The following is a 13,283-nucleotide window of genomic DNA, read 5'->3' as shown; positions in this document are numbered from 1 at the left end:
AGGCAACCCATGGATGTGTTTCTCTCACATCGATGTTTCTCTCTGTCTTTCCCTCTCTCTCGTCCACGCCCTCTAAAAATCAATGGAAAAATACCCTCGGGTGAGGATTAACGAAAATAATAATAATAATAATAATAAAACATCTATCTATCCACGCCCAGCTCACCGCAGAATGCACACTCCTAGGATGCGACTGACCTGGTCATAATTGTTTAACGACCTTCCCAGGATGTCCTCCGGAGAGACCCCATGTGGCCGAGGCCCGAGGGGTGGGGGGGCCTGGGGACGGACCCTGCAGCCAGTGCACACCCTCCTGGGCCCTCGGGGTTCGCCCCCCGCAGCCCCGACTGGACACGCTTCCTCGCGGGGGGATGCTGCCGCCTTAGCCAGCTCTGGCTCCGGAGGCTCAGCCTGCGCAGCAGTGTCACCTCTGGGTCGGATTACGGTGAAATCCAACCCTTCCTTCCTCCGGGGAAGATGCTCAGGCTGTGGAGGGCGGCGTGACCCCCAGGGTGACCCTCCCGGTCATTCCTCCCCGGCTCCAGATGGCGGGGGCCCGGCCCCACCCCGCGGGGCCCCTCGGACCCCGGGCATCGGGGGAGCAATTGGCAGTGGCCTTCACCGGGGACCTGGCTCCCTCACACACAGCAGTCACGTCACACCCAGGCCAGCCCAGCCTCGCCGCCCAGACAGACAGCCTGTCTGTGGGTCTCCCCACCGGAACGCCACGTCCGCTCGTCCAAGGCGGATGGACGGCGCTCCCGGGTGGGCACGAGGAGGCTGACAGCGGTGAGTGCGCGAGACACACAGCTGGTTCTCGGCTCATTATTTATTTACGAGGGACTGTCTTCCGAGCTGTGGTGGGAACCTCCTTTCCCCAGCCCTGGGTACACGAACCCATCACGCCGGGGGACAGCACAGAGAGCCGCTCTTTCCTCTGGAGATCAAAAGTACAACCAGGCCTGGCCTGTGTGGCTCAGTGGTTGAGTATCGACCTGTGACCCAGGAGGTCAGGGTTCGATTCCCCGTCAGGGCACATGCCCAGGATGTGGACTCGATCCCCACTGTGGGGCGTGCAGGAGGCAGCCAATCCATGATTCTTTCTCTTCCTTCCTCTCTGAAATCAATAACAATTTATTTTAAAAATAAACACTGAGTGGCCAGATTATGATGATCTCTGAACGCATAATAATCTGGCCACTCAGTATATCTATATATCTATGTCTATGTCTATGTCTATGTCTATGTCTATGTCTATGTCTATGTCTATGTCTATGTCTATGTCTATCTATATCTATCTATATCTATAGATTAGAGGCCCAGTGCATGAATTTGTGCATGGGTGGGGTCCGGCCAGCCTGGCCAGGGGGAGGGGACATGGGCGGTTGGCCGGCCTGCCTGCTGGTCTAACTCCTGGTCCAGGGGACAATTTGCATATTAGCCTTTTATTATATAGGATATACACTGAGTGGCCAGATTATTATTCATTCAGAGATCATCATCATCTGGCCACGCAGTGTATATATATACTTTCCAGCTTATCCAAGCAAAATTTCGAACTGAATTCAACTCGCTATTAGCAAAGCTGGGCACAAGGGAAGGAAGACACAATCGCTATGCAGAGGGACATTTAGAGCGAGACACCAATATATTTTTTAATATATGTTTTTAATTGATTCCAGAGAGGAAGGGAGAGGGACAGAGAGAGAGAGACATCCAGATGAGAGAGAATCACGGATTCTTTTACCGAGAACAGTGAACTGTGCCGGAACCCAGGGCGACGAAATGCTGGCCTGTGACCCTGGCCGTCGGCTGCCTCCCTCAGGACGGCCCACGGGCACAGATCCTCTTGCTCCGTGGGGACAAAGATGCCGCAGGCCCTGCTGGGTCCCGCTTTCCGAGAACAGCTCCACGCGGGTCCCACGCACCACGTCCGAACCACCTGCCCTGGGGTCTGGCCGCTGCGGCCCACGGGCGGTGGGGTTCATGTCAGGTCAACCGCTAGGCTGCCTCCGGACAGGACCCTGGGACTTTCCAACTCCTACCAGCACCCGAGGTCTGTGCCCTGACCGGGAATCGAACCCACAACCTCCAGGTGCGGGGGAAGTTGACGCAACCAGTGTCACACATGCCGAGACACGCCGAACCTCACTTACTACACACGAGAAACGCATAGGAAACCGTGCGAAATACCCTTTGTAACTTAATTTCACTTATTTTTATTTCCCCATTGATTTTTAGGGAGAGAGGGAGAGGCAGAGAGAAACATCGACGTGAGAGAAACACATCCATCGGCTGCCCCCTGCACGCGCCCGACCAGGGCCCCGGCAGGGGAGGAACCTGCCACCGAGGTACGTGCCCTTGACCGGAATCGAACCCGGGACACCCTTCCGTCTGCAGGCTGACGCGCTATCCACTGAGCCACACTGGCCAGGGCTATTTATTATTATTATTTTTTAAAGAAATAGTCCAGGCAAACCCCCAAGGCAGCCCACCGCAGCCTCCCTCCCTCCCTCCCCTCGCTGCGGGCTGCAGGGACCGGGCCGCGTTCCCAGACAGCGACGGGGAATCCCAACGGGAAGATCAGCACCCGGGCGGGCGCGGCCCCACAGCTTTTGAGGAAGATGAATGCCGTAAAGGAGAAATGCCCGCCTCACCCACAGAGCCTGCAGGCTGGGCAGGCACCGGAGCGGCAGGAAGAGAGTCCTCCCCCCCTCCAACCGTAGAAAGCAAAACGGAATCGAGTTTCCAGCTTATGGAGCCAAGGATCTGGGACCCTGAGAGCAGCACCCCCCGGGGCCGGGGGAGATGGGGCAGGTCTTGGGCCTCAGAGTCCCCAAGGGGAAGTGGGCAGTGACCAGAGATAAAGCGAGGCAGGGTCTTATCAGATCGGAGAGCCAGCATTTCCTCTTTTTTTTTTTTTTTTTTGTTAATTCTCACCCGAGCATATTTTCCCCATTTTTAATTTTTTAAAAAATATATATTTTTATGGATTTTCTACAGAGAGGAAGGGAGAGGGAGAGAGAGTTAGAAACATCGATGAGAGAGAAACATCCATCAGCTGCCTCCTGCACACCCCCTACTGGGGATGTGCCCGCCACCAAGGTACATGCCCTTGACCGGAATCAAACCTGGGACCCTTCAGTCCCCAGGCCGACGCTCTATCCACTGAGCCAAACCAGCTAGGGCAAGAAGTTTTTATTATTTTTAAATATATTTTTATTGATTTCAGAGAGGCATGGAGAGGGAGAGAGAGAGATAGAAACATCAATGATGAGAGAGAACCATTGATCGGCTGCCTCCTGCACGCCCCCCACTGGGGATCTAGCCCGCAACCCGGGCATGTGTCCTTGACTGGAATCGAACCCAGGCGCCTTCAGACCGCAGGCTGATGCTCTATCCACTGAGCCGAACAGCCAGGGCAAGAATTTTTTTAAAAAACACACACACAGATTTGAACAAGCCAAAGGAACAGGAAAAGGACATTGGGATTTGCAGACCTTCTAGAATGTTCCTTGTCCTTCTGTGGTCCATGCTGTGTCCGGGGGAGGGGAGGACCATGCTCCCAGCGGCGGGCAGCTGGCGTCAGGACCCCTCACAGAGCGGAGGCGGGCGAGAGCCACCCTGGTGATGTCCGTCCGTCCCTCTGTCCGTCCGAGCACCTCTCACCCTCCATGCCCAGAAGTGTGCTCCCCCGGGGGGGGGGGGGTCTGGGCCTGAAGGCTCTCGGTTCCCCCCCTTCTCTTCCCAGGCAGCCTCCCCCGCTGGCCGGACGGGTTTGTCCACTCCCACGTGTCAGATGGACCAGGAATGTGTCATGGCCTGTTTGTCTGGATGGATTGCCCTGCAGGCCTGGCCCAGGGCTCAGGCGAGGGCACGGCCCTAACAACCTCCACGCCTTCCTTCCTGGGAGACGCGAGTGAGGCCGAAACACGGGACAGACACACACACACCAGCTGGGCGCCACCGGGCAGCCGGCAGGGCACGCGCTCACACATCCCCGGCCTTTGGGAGGGTGAACCGTGCTACACAGTCACAGTGGGGCGGGGTGGGGGGTGTACAGGTCAAAGCAGGGAGCAGTGACCCTGGCCGGTGTGGCTCAATGGATAGAGGATCAGCCTGCGGACTGAAGGGTTCCAGGTTCGATTCCCGGTCGGGGCACATGCCTGGGTTGTGGGCTCGATCCCCAGTCGGGGGCATGCAGGAGGCAGCCCATCGGTGATGCTCTCTCATCATTGATGCTCCTCTCTCTCTCCCTCTCCCTTCCTCTCTGAAATCAATTTAAAAAGTATTAAAAATATTAAAAACAAACAAAGGAAAACAAGTAGCAATGAAGAAAACCACCTACCCTGCACGCGTGCGCACACACACATATCACCAAAACACCCCAAAGTAAAACTGTGTTTCATTCCAGTTTAGATCTTTTTCTAAACCCCACCTGGAAGGATTCTTTTGTTTCTCTGTCTCTCCCCTCCCTTCCACTCTCTCTAAAAATCAATGGGAAAATATCCTCGGGTGAGGATTCACCAAAAAAAACACCAAAACGATATGTCAACATCATTTCCAAAGCATGGCGACCTCCAAGTGTTTTTATTATTATTATTATTTAAAAACTAGAGGCCCAGTGCATGAAATTTGTGCATGCGTAGGGTCCCTAGGCCTGGCCGGTGATCAGGGCCAATTGGGGCCTTCGGGCTGCCGGCCAGGGCCTTCCTTCATTCTGCGCAGACCCCTGGTGGTCAGCGCACATCATAGTGAGCGATCGAACTCCCGGTCTTCCGGTCGAACTCCCATGGGGGAAATTTGCATATTAGGCTTTTATATATAGAGATATTTAAAATACATTTTCATTGATTTTCAGAGAGAGATAGGAACACCAATGAGAGAGAAGCATCATTGATAGGCTGCCTCCTGCACGCCCCCTACTGGGGATGGAGCCCCCAACCCGGGCATGTGCCCTGACTAGGAATCGAACCGTGACCTCCTGGTTCATAGGTCCACGCTCCACCACTGAGCCACGCCGGCCGGGGCTAATTTTTAGAATTTAAGTGAGAACCCCCAGATACATTTTATAATAAACAATTCACCCCATCACAGCCATGCTAGATCCTTCCGTGTTCTCACATGGCCTGGCCGCCCCCCCCCCCCCGGACACGCATGGCAGGTTCGGCCAGCCCTGTCCTTACCATTGTGCGTGTCCATGGCGCGTTCTGGACTCACGGCTGACCCCTCCGGCCCCACACACCAGTACATGCTGGGCGGTCGCCCCGACATGCCAGCCATCAACCCTTGGGGTGGCCGCTCCCCCAAGTCCGCGCTGGCCGTGGTCACCGCTGCGGTTGCCCGAGGCGGGGTCGAAGGCACGGACGCTCGGTCATGGCTGAGCAGAAGGCCGTCTCGCTCTGGTGGTAGAAAGAAAACCATCATAAAATCAGAACGCTTTTCTTTTCTAAAAATATATTTATTTATTATTATTTTTTTAGTTTTTGGTTTGGTTTGTTTGTTTGTTTGTTTGTTTGTTTTGGTTAATCCTCACCCCGAGGATATCTTTCCGTTGATTTATAGAGAGAGTAGAGGGTAGGGGGAGAGACACAGAGAGAGAAACATTGATGTGAGAGAGACACATCGATTGGTTACCTCCTGCACGCACCCCAACCAGGGCCGGGGAGCCCTTGACCGGAATCGAACCTGGGACCCTTCAGACTGTGGGCCAACACTCTACCCACTGAGCCAAACGGCCTAGGGCTAAAGTATATTTTTATTGATTTCAAAGAGGAAGAGAGAGGATGAGAAACATCAATGATTTAGCAACCGTCCTCAGAAACGGAGAGAGATATTGCGCAGCTAAAAAAAAAAACCATATACAAAAATGAAGGTCATGCAAATGATGTGTGAAGGTCAAAGGCGTGGATGCTCCGTGTCCCGTGCCAGCAGCACAACCTCAAGGCGAAACTTACAACGGCCTCCGTTTTCTCATCCTCCTCCCGGGCAAGCTCGCCGGGCTGCCGTGAGGTTTTAAGATTCCTGCAACAGGGCCAGCTCCACCGGCTCCCCGGCGAGAGGTTCTAGAACGGCCCCTGAGCCAAATCGGCTTGAGATGGGGACAGGGAGGAGAAGCACAACAGAACCTCCGTCTGAGCCACGAGGTTGCTGGTTCGATTCCCGGTCAAGGGCATGTGCCCGGGTTGCAGACTCCATCCCCAGTAGGGGGCGTGCAGGAGGCAGCTGACCCATGATTCTTTCATCAGGGATGTTTCTCTCCCTCTTCCCCCATCTCCTTTCCTCTCTGAAATCAATAAAAATATATTAAAAAAAGAAAAAAAAAAAAAGAAACAAAACCAAGACTCCAGCCCTAGCTGGTTTGGCTCAGTGGATAGAGCATCGGCCCTTGGACTGAAGGGTCCCGGGTTGGATTCCCTGGTCGGGATGCGTGCGGGAGGCAGCCCATCGATGTGTCTCTCTCACATCGATGTTTCTCTCTCTCTGTCTCTCCCCCTCCCTTCCACTCTCTCTAAAAATGAATGGGAAAATATCCTCGGGTCAGGATGAACAGAAAATACACACGAAACAAAGAAAACCAAGCCCCCCCGTAGCATTGAGAAATCAAAGAGGAACCTGATGTTCTCTGCTCCTGCCAGCGGTCGGCAACCTCACGAGTCCACAGAGCCCAATACCCACAGCCCAACGACTGACATTTCTTTGGAGAGCCACATTTTCTAAACGTAAACTTCTTCCAACGCCACTTCTTCAACACAGACTCGCCCAGGCCGTGGTGTTTTGTGGGAGAGCCACACTCCAGGGGCCCAAGAGCCCCACATGTGGCTCGCGAGCCGCGGTTTGCCGGCCATGGTCCTAACCTGTTAAAATCCCACCCATTTCCAAACCCCAAATGCTGGCGGACGCCCCTTCTGAAAAGAGAAGTGTCTTCCCCTCCGATGTGTTGAAGTTTTTTTTTTTGTGTTTTTTTTTTTTAACCTTTAAAATATTTTAGGCCGCCCCTCACCCAGCACATTCTGTTCCTCTTTCCATTTTCAGTTTCCTTCTGAAAATCACTTCACCGGGGGAGGTTGTGTGCCCCGGGCGGGGGCAGCTTTTCAATGAGGGTCTGTGTTTTGGCCGAGACGCTAAGGTAGGAGTTTTAAGAGGAGGTCACTCCACGGGGCTCAAGCGCCCTGCCACGGGCCTTTGGGTTGGGACCCAGGCCACAGGTCGTGGCTGGAAAGGACACATTTTTCTTCTCCTTCTGGTACAGACACCCTAACGAGGGCGTCCCGGGGTTTCCTGCCAAAATCATTCCTTTCACACATTTTAAAACCACACCAATTTTCTTTGGCCAACTCTCCCTAAGGAAGAAACCGGAGTACTTAATGAAAAAGGACTTTAAAAAGGAAGCTGAGCCCTGGCCGGTTTGGCTCAGTGGATAGACCGCCGGCCTGAGGTCTGAAGGGTCCCGGGTTCGATTCCGGGTCAAGGGCACATGCCTGGGTTGCGGGCTCCATCCCCAGTAGGGGGACGTGCAGGAGGCAGCCGATCCATGATTCTCTCTCCTCATGGATGTTTCTCTCTTTCTTTTCCTCCCCATTCCTCTCTGAAATCAATAAATTTTTTTGAAAAATCAGTTGGAAGACACTTGGAAGTTAAGCACGTTAAAAATACTCATGTCACCCAGATCTTTTTTAAAAATATATTTTTTAAAATTTATATTAAAAAAAAAAGAAAAAAGAGCCGAACAGATCGAGTAGGAACACAGCAGAGACCCTCAGAAAGACACAGAGAGAGGGGAGTGAGAGAGAGGCTGGGTTTAGAGGGGGTGCTGGCCCTGTGGAGTGGGGGGTGGGGGGGCAGCTGAGGCCACGGGATGGAGATGGGCCAGGGGGGCTGGGGGCCATGGCCAGGCCAGCTGGGGGTGTGAAGGGAAGGCCTCCAGGATTTCATGCCACTCACAAGGAGAAACGACGGAAGGGTCCCAAACTGACGAGCAGCACTATCTGATGTATCTATTTTTAAAAAAATATATTTTATTGATTTTTTTTTACAGAGAGGAAGGGAGAGGGATGAGAGAGAAACATCGATCAGCTGCCTCCTGCACACTCCCTACTGGGGATGTGCCCGCAACCAAGGTACATGCCCTTGATCGGAATCGAACCCGGGACCCTTGAGTACACAGGCTGACACTCTATCCACTGAGCCAAACTGGTCAGAGCTGATGTATCTATTTTGTGTGTGTGTGTGTGTAGTTAATCCTCACCGAAGGATATTTTTTCATTGATTAATAGAGAGAGTGGATGGGGGGGGGGGGAAGAGAGAGAGAGAGAAAGAGAGAGAGAAACATCAATGTGAGAGAGACACATCAATTGGTTGCCTCCTTCATGCGCTCCGACCAGGAGGGAACCTGCAACTGTGGCCTTGACTGGAATCGAACCTGGGACCCATCAGTCCTCAGGCCGACACTCTACCCACTGAGCCACACTGGCTAGGGCTGATTTACCTATTTTTATTATTAAAATTTTAAAAAAAATTGATTTCAGAGGGAAAGAGAGACATCAATGATGAGAGAATCACTGATGGGCTGCCTCCTGCACACCCGCTACCGGGGATCGAACTCACAACCCGGGCATGTGCCCTGACCCGGAATCCAGCCGGCCGCGCTGTTTTTGCGTTCTGATTTCTTTTAAATTGTTGTTTTTCAAGGACAGTTTGCATTCGACATTATTTTGTATTGACTTCAGGGCTATGTTTTCCATTTCATTTCTCGATTCTTCCAGGACAGAAGCAAAGAGAAGTCAGGTTACAAAAGGCACCGGGTGCTAACATGGTCCCAAACTGTGCCTGTTCTAACCCCCCCTTAGCATGTCCCGGGCACTCTGAGAGGAAGAGGGGAGACACCAGAAGCAGGGGATTTGGGGCGAGGCACCTCACCTCTACCTCTGTCACCTGCGTGGGGACGTGTTTGTGAGAAAAAAAAAAAATCTGTGAAGGGGCAGGTTGTCCCCAACCCCCAGTCACTCTCTCATTCCCACGCTGAGGAGTCCCCCAGTTCTCCATCACCATCTCCCTCTGATCCCCAGAGGCCCCCCAATTCTCCATCACTCTCTCTCCCTGACACCTGCAGCCTAACCTGGCTCCCCCTCCCTGGACAGGACTCACCTCCCGCAGGGAAGGTCGCTGGCAGAGTCCCCCTAGAGAGGGCTGTTTGTAGGGACCAGAGACTCCCCCCTTGGGCACGGAGCAGGTCTCAGACTTTGGGGGTGCAGGTGTGCTGGGCCCTCCTGCATCACCAGGCCGCCCCCTGGGCCGAGAGGGACTCCTAGGGGTCCCTTCGCCACACGCAGGCACTTACACTCACATGTACACGCTTGCTCACACCCACACTCACTCCGTGCACGTGCACGCCCACACTCACATGCACACGCGCGCTCACACTCACTCCATGCACGTGCACGCTCACACTCACTCCAAGCACACGCGCGCTCACACTCACTCCAAGCACACGCGCGCTCACACTCACACTCACTCCAAGCACACGCGCGCTCACACTCACACTCACTCCAAGCACACGCGCGCTCACACTCACACTCACTCCAAGCACACGCGCGCTCACACTCACTCCAAGCACACGCGCGCTCACACTCACTCCAAGCACACGCGCGCTCACAGGGGCGCGCTCCAAGTTGAAGGAAGGGTTTTGCGCCAAAAGCTGTGTTTTCCTACTTTGGGTTCCTGCCTCTGCTCCCCCCGCTCCGCACCGTCCCGCGCACGCACGGGGCTTCGGGGATGCGCTCCAGGGCCCCGCACGCCGCTCCCCCGCCCCCCGGGCTGCCTGGGGTCTGAGCGGGGTGGAGGCGGGGAGGCCGTGAGGCTGGAGTTGCCCTGCGCCCTCGGCGGCCCCCAGGAGCGCGGGCCTGAGCCGCCGGGCCCAGGGCTCCACGCGGACCGGCCGGAGGGGCGCAGCGTGCGGGGCGCGGGGCGCATGGCACGGGCCGGGGCAGCGCTTACCTGAGGCTCCGGCGGCGGCGGCGGCGGCGGGGCTGGGCGCCAGGGCCAGGCGGACACCCGCGGGCCGGGGCCTGGCGGTGCCACTGCCCTCCGCCCCCTGGGCTCCGGCCGCGCGCGCGGGGGCCGGGCCGGGCCAGACGCACTTCCTCAATCCTGAGGCCGCCGCGGGCGGGGACGGCGGGGGCCGCGGGAGGCGGGCGCGCAGGCGGCGCGTAGGGCGCGCAGGGCCGGGAGTGGCCGCGGCTGATCCGGAACCCGCCTCCCGCGCCCCTTCTGCTCCGGGAATTTGCTAGTTTAATGATGGCTGTATACCAAGGTGCCACTATTGGGCGGATTGTTGTATTTTATCTTTTCAAGAAAGATTTATCTTATGATGATACATCTTTGAAAAATGTATTTTTTTTTATTGACTTCACAGAGGAAGGGAGAGGGAGAAAGAGAGACACATCCATGATGAGAGAGAATCATGGATTGGTTGCCTCCTGCACGCCCCACACTGGGGCCCCGGGATGTGCCCCGGAGCGGAGCGGGAATCGAACCTGGGACCCTTCAGTCCGCGGGCCGGCGCTCTGTCCACTGAGCCACACCGGCTAGAGAGTGGCGAGCTGTTTGAAATGGGGGTTCCTGCCCTGGCCTGTGTGGCTCGGCTGGGCACTGTCCTGAGCACCCAAGGTTGCCAGTGCGACTCCCGACCAGCCAGCCGGGTTGCAGGCTGGATCCCCAGCAGGGGGCGTGCAGGAGGCAGCCCATAGATGTTTCCCTCTCTCTAAAAATCAATTTAAAAATACTTAAACACACACACAAATAAATTGCTGTTCTTTAGTGGGAGGGAGGGGGAGTGTAGGTAAAACATAGAGGGATGTTGGCAATGTACGATGCATGTTTGCACCGAAGAGAAGTAGGTCCATCACACACACCACGGAGGCCATGACGCGAACGCACCTCCTAAAGACGCACGTCCGCGCCACGGGCGGGCATCCGATTCGGCTCCGGGTGCCCACGGGGGAAGGAGAAGCCGGCTGGGGAGGGGAAAAGAATGGTGATGGTTTTCCACCCTGGGATCCCCTGGGGCATTCCCAAGATTTAGCGCCAGGCACAGACAAATCGCCACCACCCTCACGGTCATGTCACAAAAGCCGGGCATCCCCAGGTCCCCCGCTCTTCCCCCCGCCCCCACCACGTCCCTTCTCCCTCCCTCCAGCCCCTTACGACCTCGCCGACACCCCCACCCCCCGCCTTCCCTCCTGGCGGGCAAGGGGACCAGGGGGGCAGCTTGGCTTCGCTCCCAAGAGGCTGCCCCTCCAGCTCTCCAGCCACGGGACGCCCTTCCAGAAGGAGGGGTGCAGCTTTGCAATCCCGTCCCGCCACGGCGGTCCTCATTCCAGCTTGCAAGCAAATAAACAACAGACAAAAGCCACCGGCAGTAGGATTCCCGGGGCAGCGTCCCTAATGGCAGGGCGTGGCGGCCACGGTAATGAGGGAGCCCCCCCCTCGTCCCCCCGCCACCTCCCACCACGGTGCGGCGCCTTCAGGGCGTGCGGCTGCGCCATCTAGCGGCGCCTCGAGGAAGTGCACGCCAGTGCAGTGCCTGGGCAGACAGGAGCAGACGTGGCCACTGGGGATGGGAGCAGCTCAACTTTCATTCATTCATTCATTCGTTCGTTCATTCATTCATTCTTAATTATTTATTTAATGTATTTAATTTATTAATTTATCCATCTGTTTACCAATTGATCCATCTATCTACTTAAAATATATTTTTTTGTTGATTTTAGAGAGGAAGGGAGAGGGAGAGAGAGACACATCAATGATGAGAGAGAGGATCATGGATCAGCTGCCTCCTGCATACACCCTACTGGGGATGGAGCCCATAATCCGGGCATGTGCCCTGACTGGGAATCGAACGGTGACGTCCTGGTTCATGGGTACAGATGCTACAACACTGAGCTACACCGGCCGGTTTGAACTAAGTGGTACTCCCCAAAATGCCCCACTCAGGCTAAATTCAGGGGAGCAACTGTAATCTTGTTCTTAAGTTACTTTGTTTTCGTTCATCCTCACCCGAAGACATTTTTTCATTGGTTTTCAGAGAGAGTGGAAGGGAGGAGGAGGAGAGACAGAGAGAGAGAAACATTGATGTGAGAGAGACACATCGAATGGTTACCTCCCCCTTCCCCCATGCATGTTTCCACCTAATAGAAGTATGTTCCAACCGGGTTGGGAATCGAACTTGCAACCCAGGTACATACCCTTGAACCTGCGACCCTTCATTCCATGGGCCGACACTCTAACCACTGAGCGAAACTGGCTAGGGCTATTCTGACGTGACTGATTCTATTTTGTCATAAGCCGTTTTGTACCGAAGGTCTAAGAAAGAGAAAGGTCAGCCGTAACATAAAGTGGATTTGGTCCTTAAAAAAAACCACACACAACAACACATGGCATTTCTCAAATATCCAACTGTATTTTATTGCTGTTGCGTTGTTAACACATTCTGCAGTTAGGATCAGAATTCCCAGGCCAATAGATTTTTCTTTTAAAACCGTACCACAGGAGTAAACCTTCGAAGGAGTGAAATCTAAGCCTATATAGATTTCCATTTCTACATACAGTATATTACAGAAGGTTAAATATACCACCTCTGCTTACTTACAACTATAAAAAGATACATTAACGGTATCCATTATAAATAATGTCCCATTTCATATTAAAGGCGTTATTATTGTACAGTGACAGAATGAGAACCCTCTAATGTATTCCTATCAAGGTTAGTGTCTATAATTACTTAAGATAAAATCCTGAAAATTCAGTGTATGAGTTAAGTCCTGATTTCACAAGTTACCGACAGTGTAAGTGGTAAGAACTAACCGGTGCTGAGGAGACAGTGAATGGTGGATTACATATTTCTGGAAAAAAAAAAAAGATAACCCTGGCCCAGCCAGCGTGGCTCAGTGGTTGAGTGCCAACCTAGGAACCAGGAGGTCACGGTTCTATTCCCCGTCAGGGCACATGCCCGGGTTTACCCTCGATCCCCAGTAGGGGGCGGGCAGGAGGCAGCCGATCCATGATTCTCTCTCATCATTGATGTTTCTCTCTCTTTCTCCCTTCCTCTCTGAAATAAAAAAATTAAAAAAAAAAATAGGACTCTACAAAACCAGGGCTATGTTAGAACAGCAGCCTCTGGAGCGGTGTATGCTTTGCACATCTAAACTGGGGGAAAGGAAAAACAGTACAGGCTGCTCATCACTAATCCAAGAGATGGACACCCATCCTTTGTCGAAGCGAGT

General features: G+C 54.2%; 1 protein-coding gene across 1 annotated transcript in view; it reads right to left on the bottom strand.

The window, feature by feature from the left end:
- LRRK1 (leucine rich repeat kinase 1) overlaps positions 1 to 10,111 on the bottom strand; it is a 58,520-nt gene extending 48,409 nt beyond the window's left edge. The window contains exons 1-2 of the mRNA XM_054713384.1: positions 9,997 to 10,111; positions 5,187 to 5,402 (exon numbers count right to left, since the gene is read on the bottom strand). Of these exons, the coding sequence (XP_054569359.1) occupies positions 5,187 to 5,283 (97 nt within the window). The 5' untranslated portion in view covers positions 5,284 to 5,402; positions 9,997 to 10,111. The remainder of the gene's footprint in view (positions 1 to 5,186; positions 5,403 to 9,996) is intronic.
- Between the last annotated feature and the right edge of the window lie 3,172 nt (positions 10,112 to 13,283).

The sequence above is a fragment of the Eptesicus fuscus genome, chromosome 25, assembly GCF_027574615.1.
Source record: "Eptesicus fuscus isolate TK198812 chromosome 25, DD_ASM_mEF_20220401, whole genome shotgun sequence".
Lineage (NCBI taxonomy): Eukaryota > Metazoa > Chordata > Mammalia > Chiroptera > Vespertilionidae > Eptesicus > Eptesicus fuscus.
This window is presented reverse-complemented; position numbering and strand designations above follow the sequence as displayed.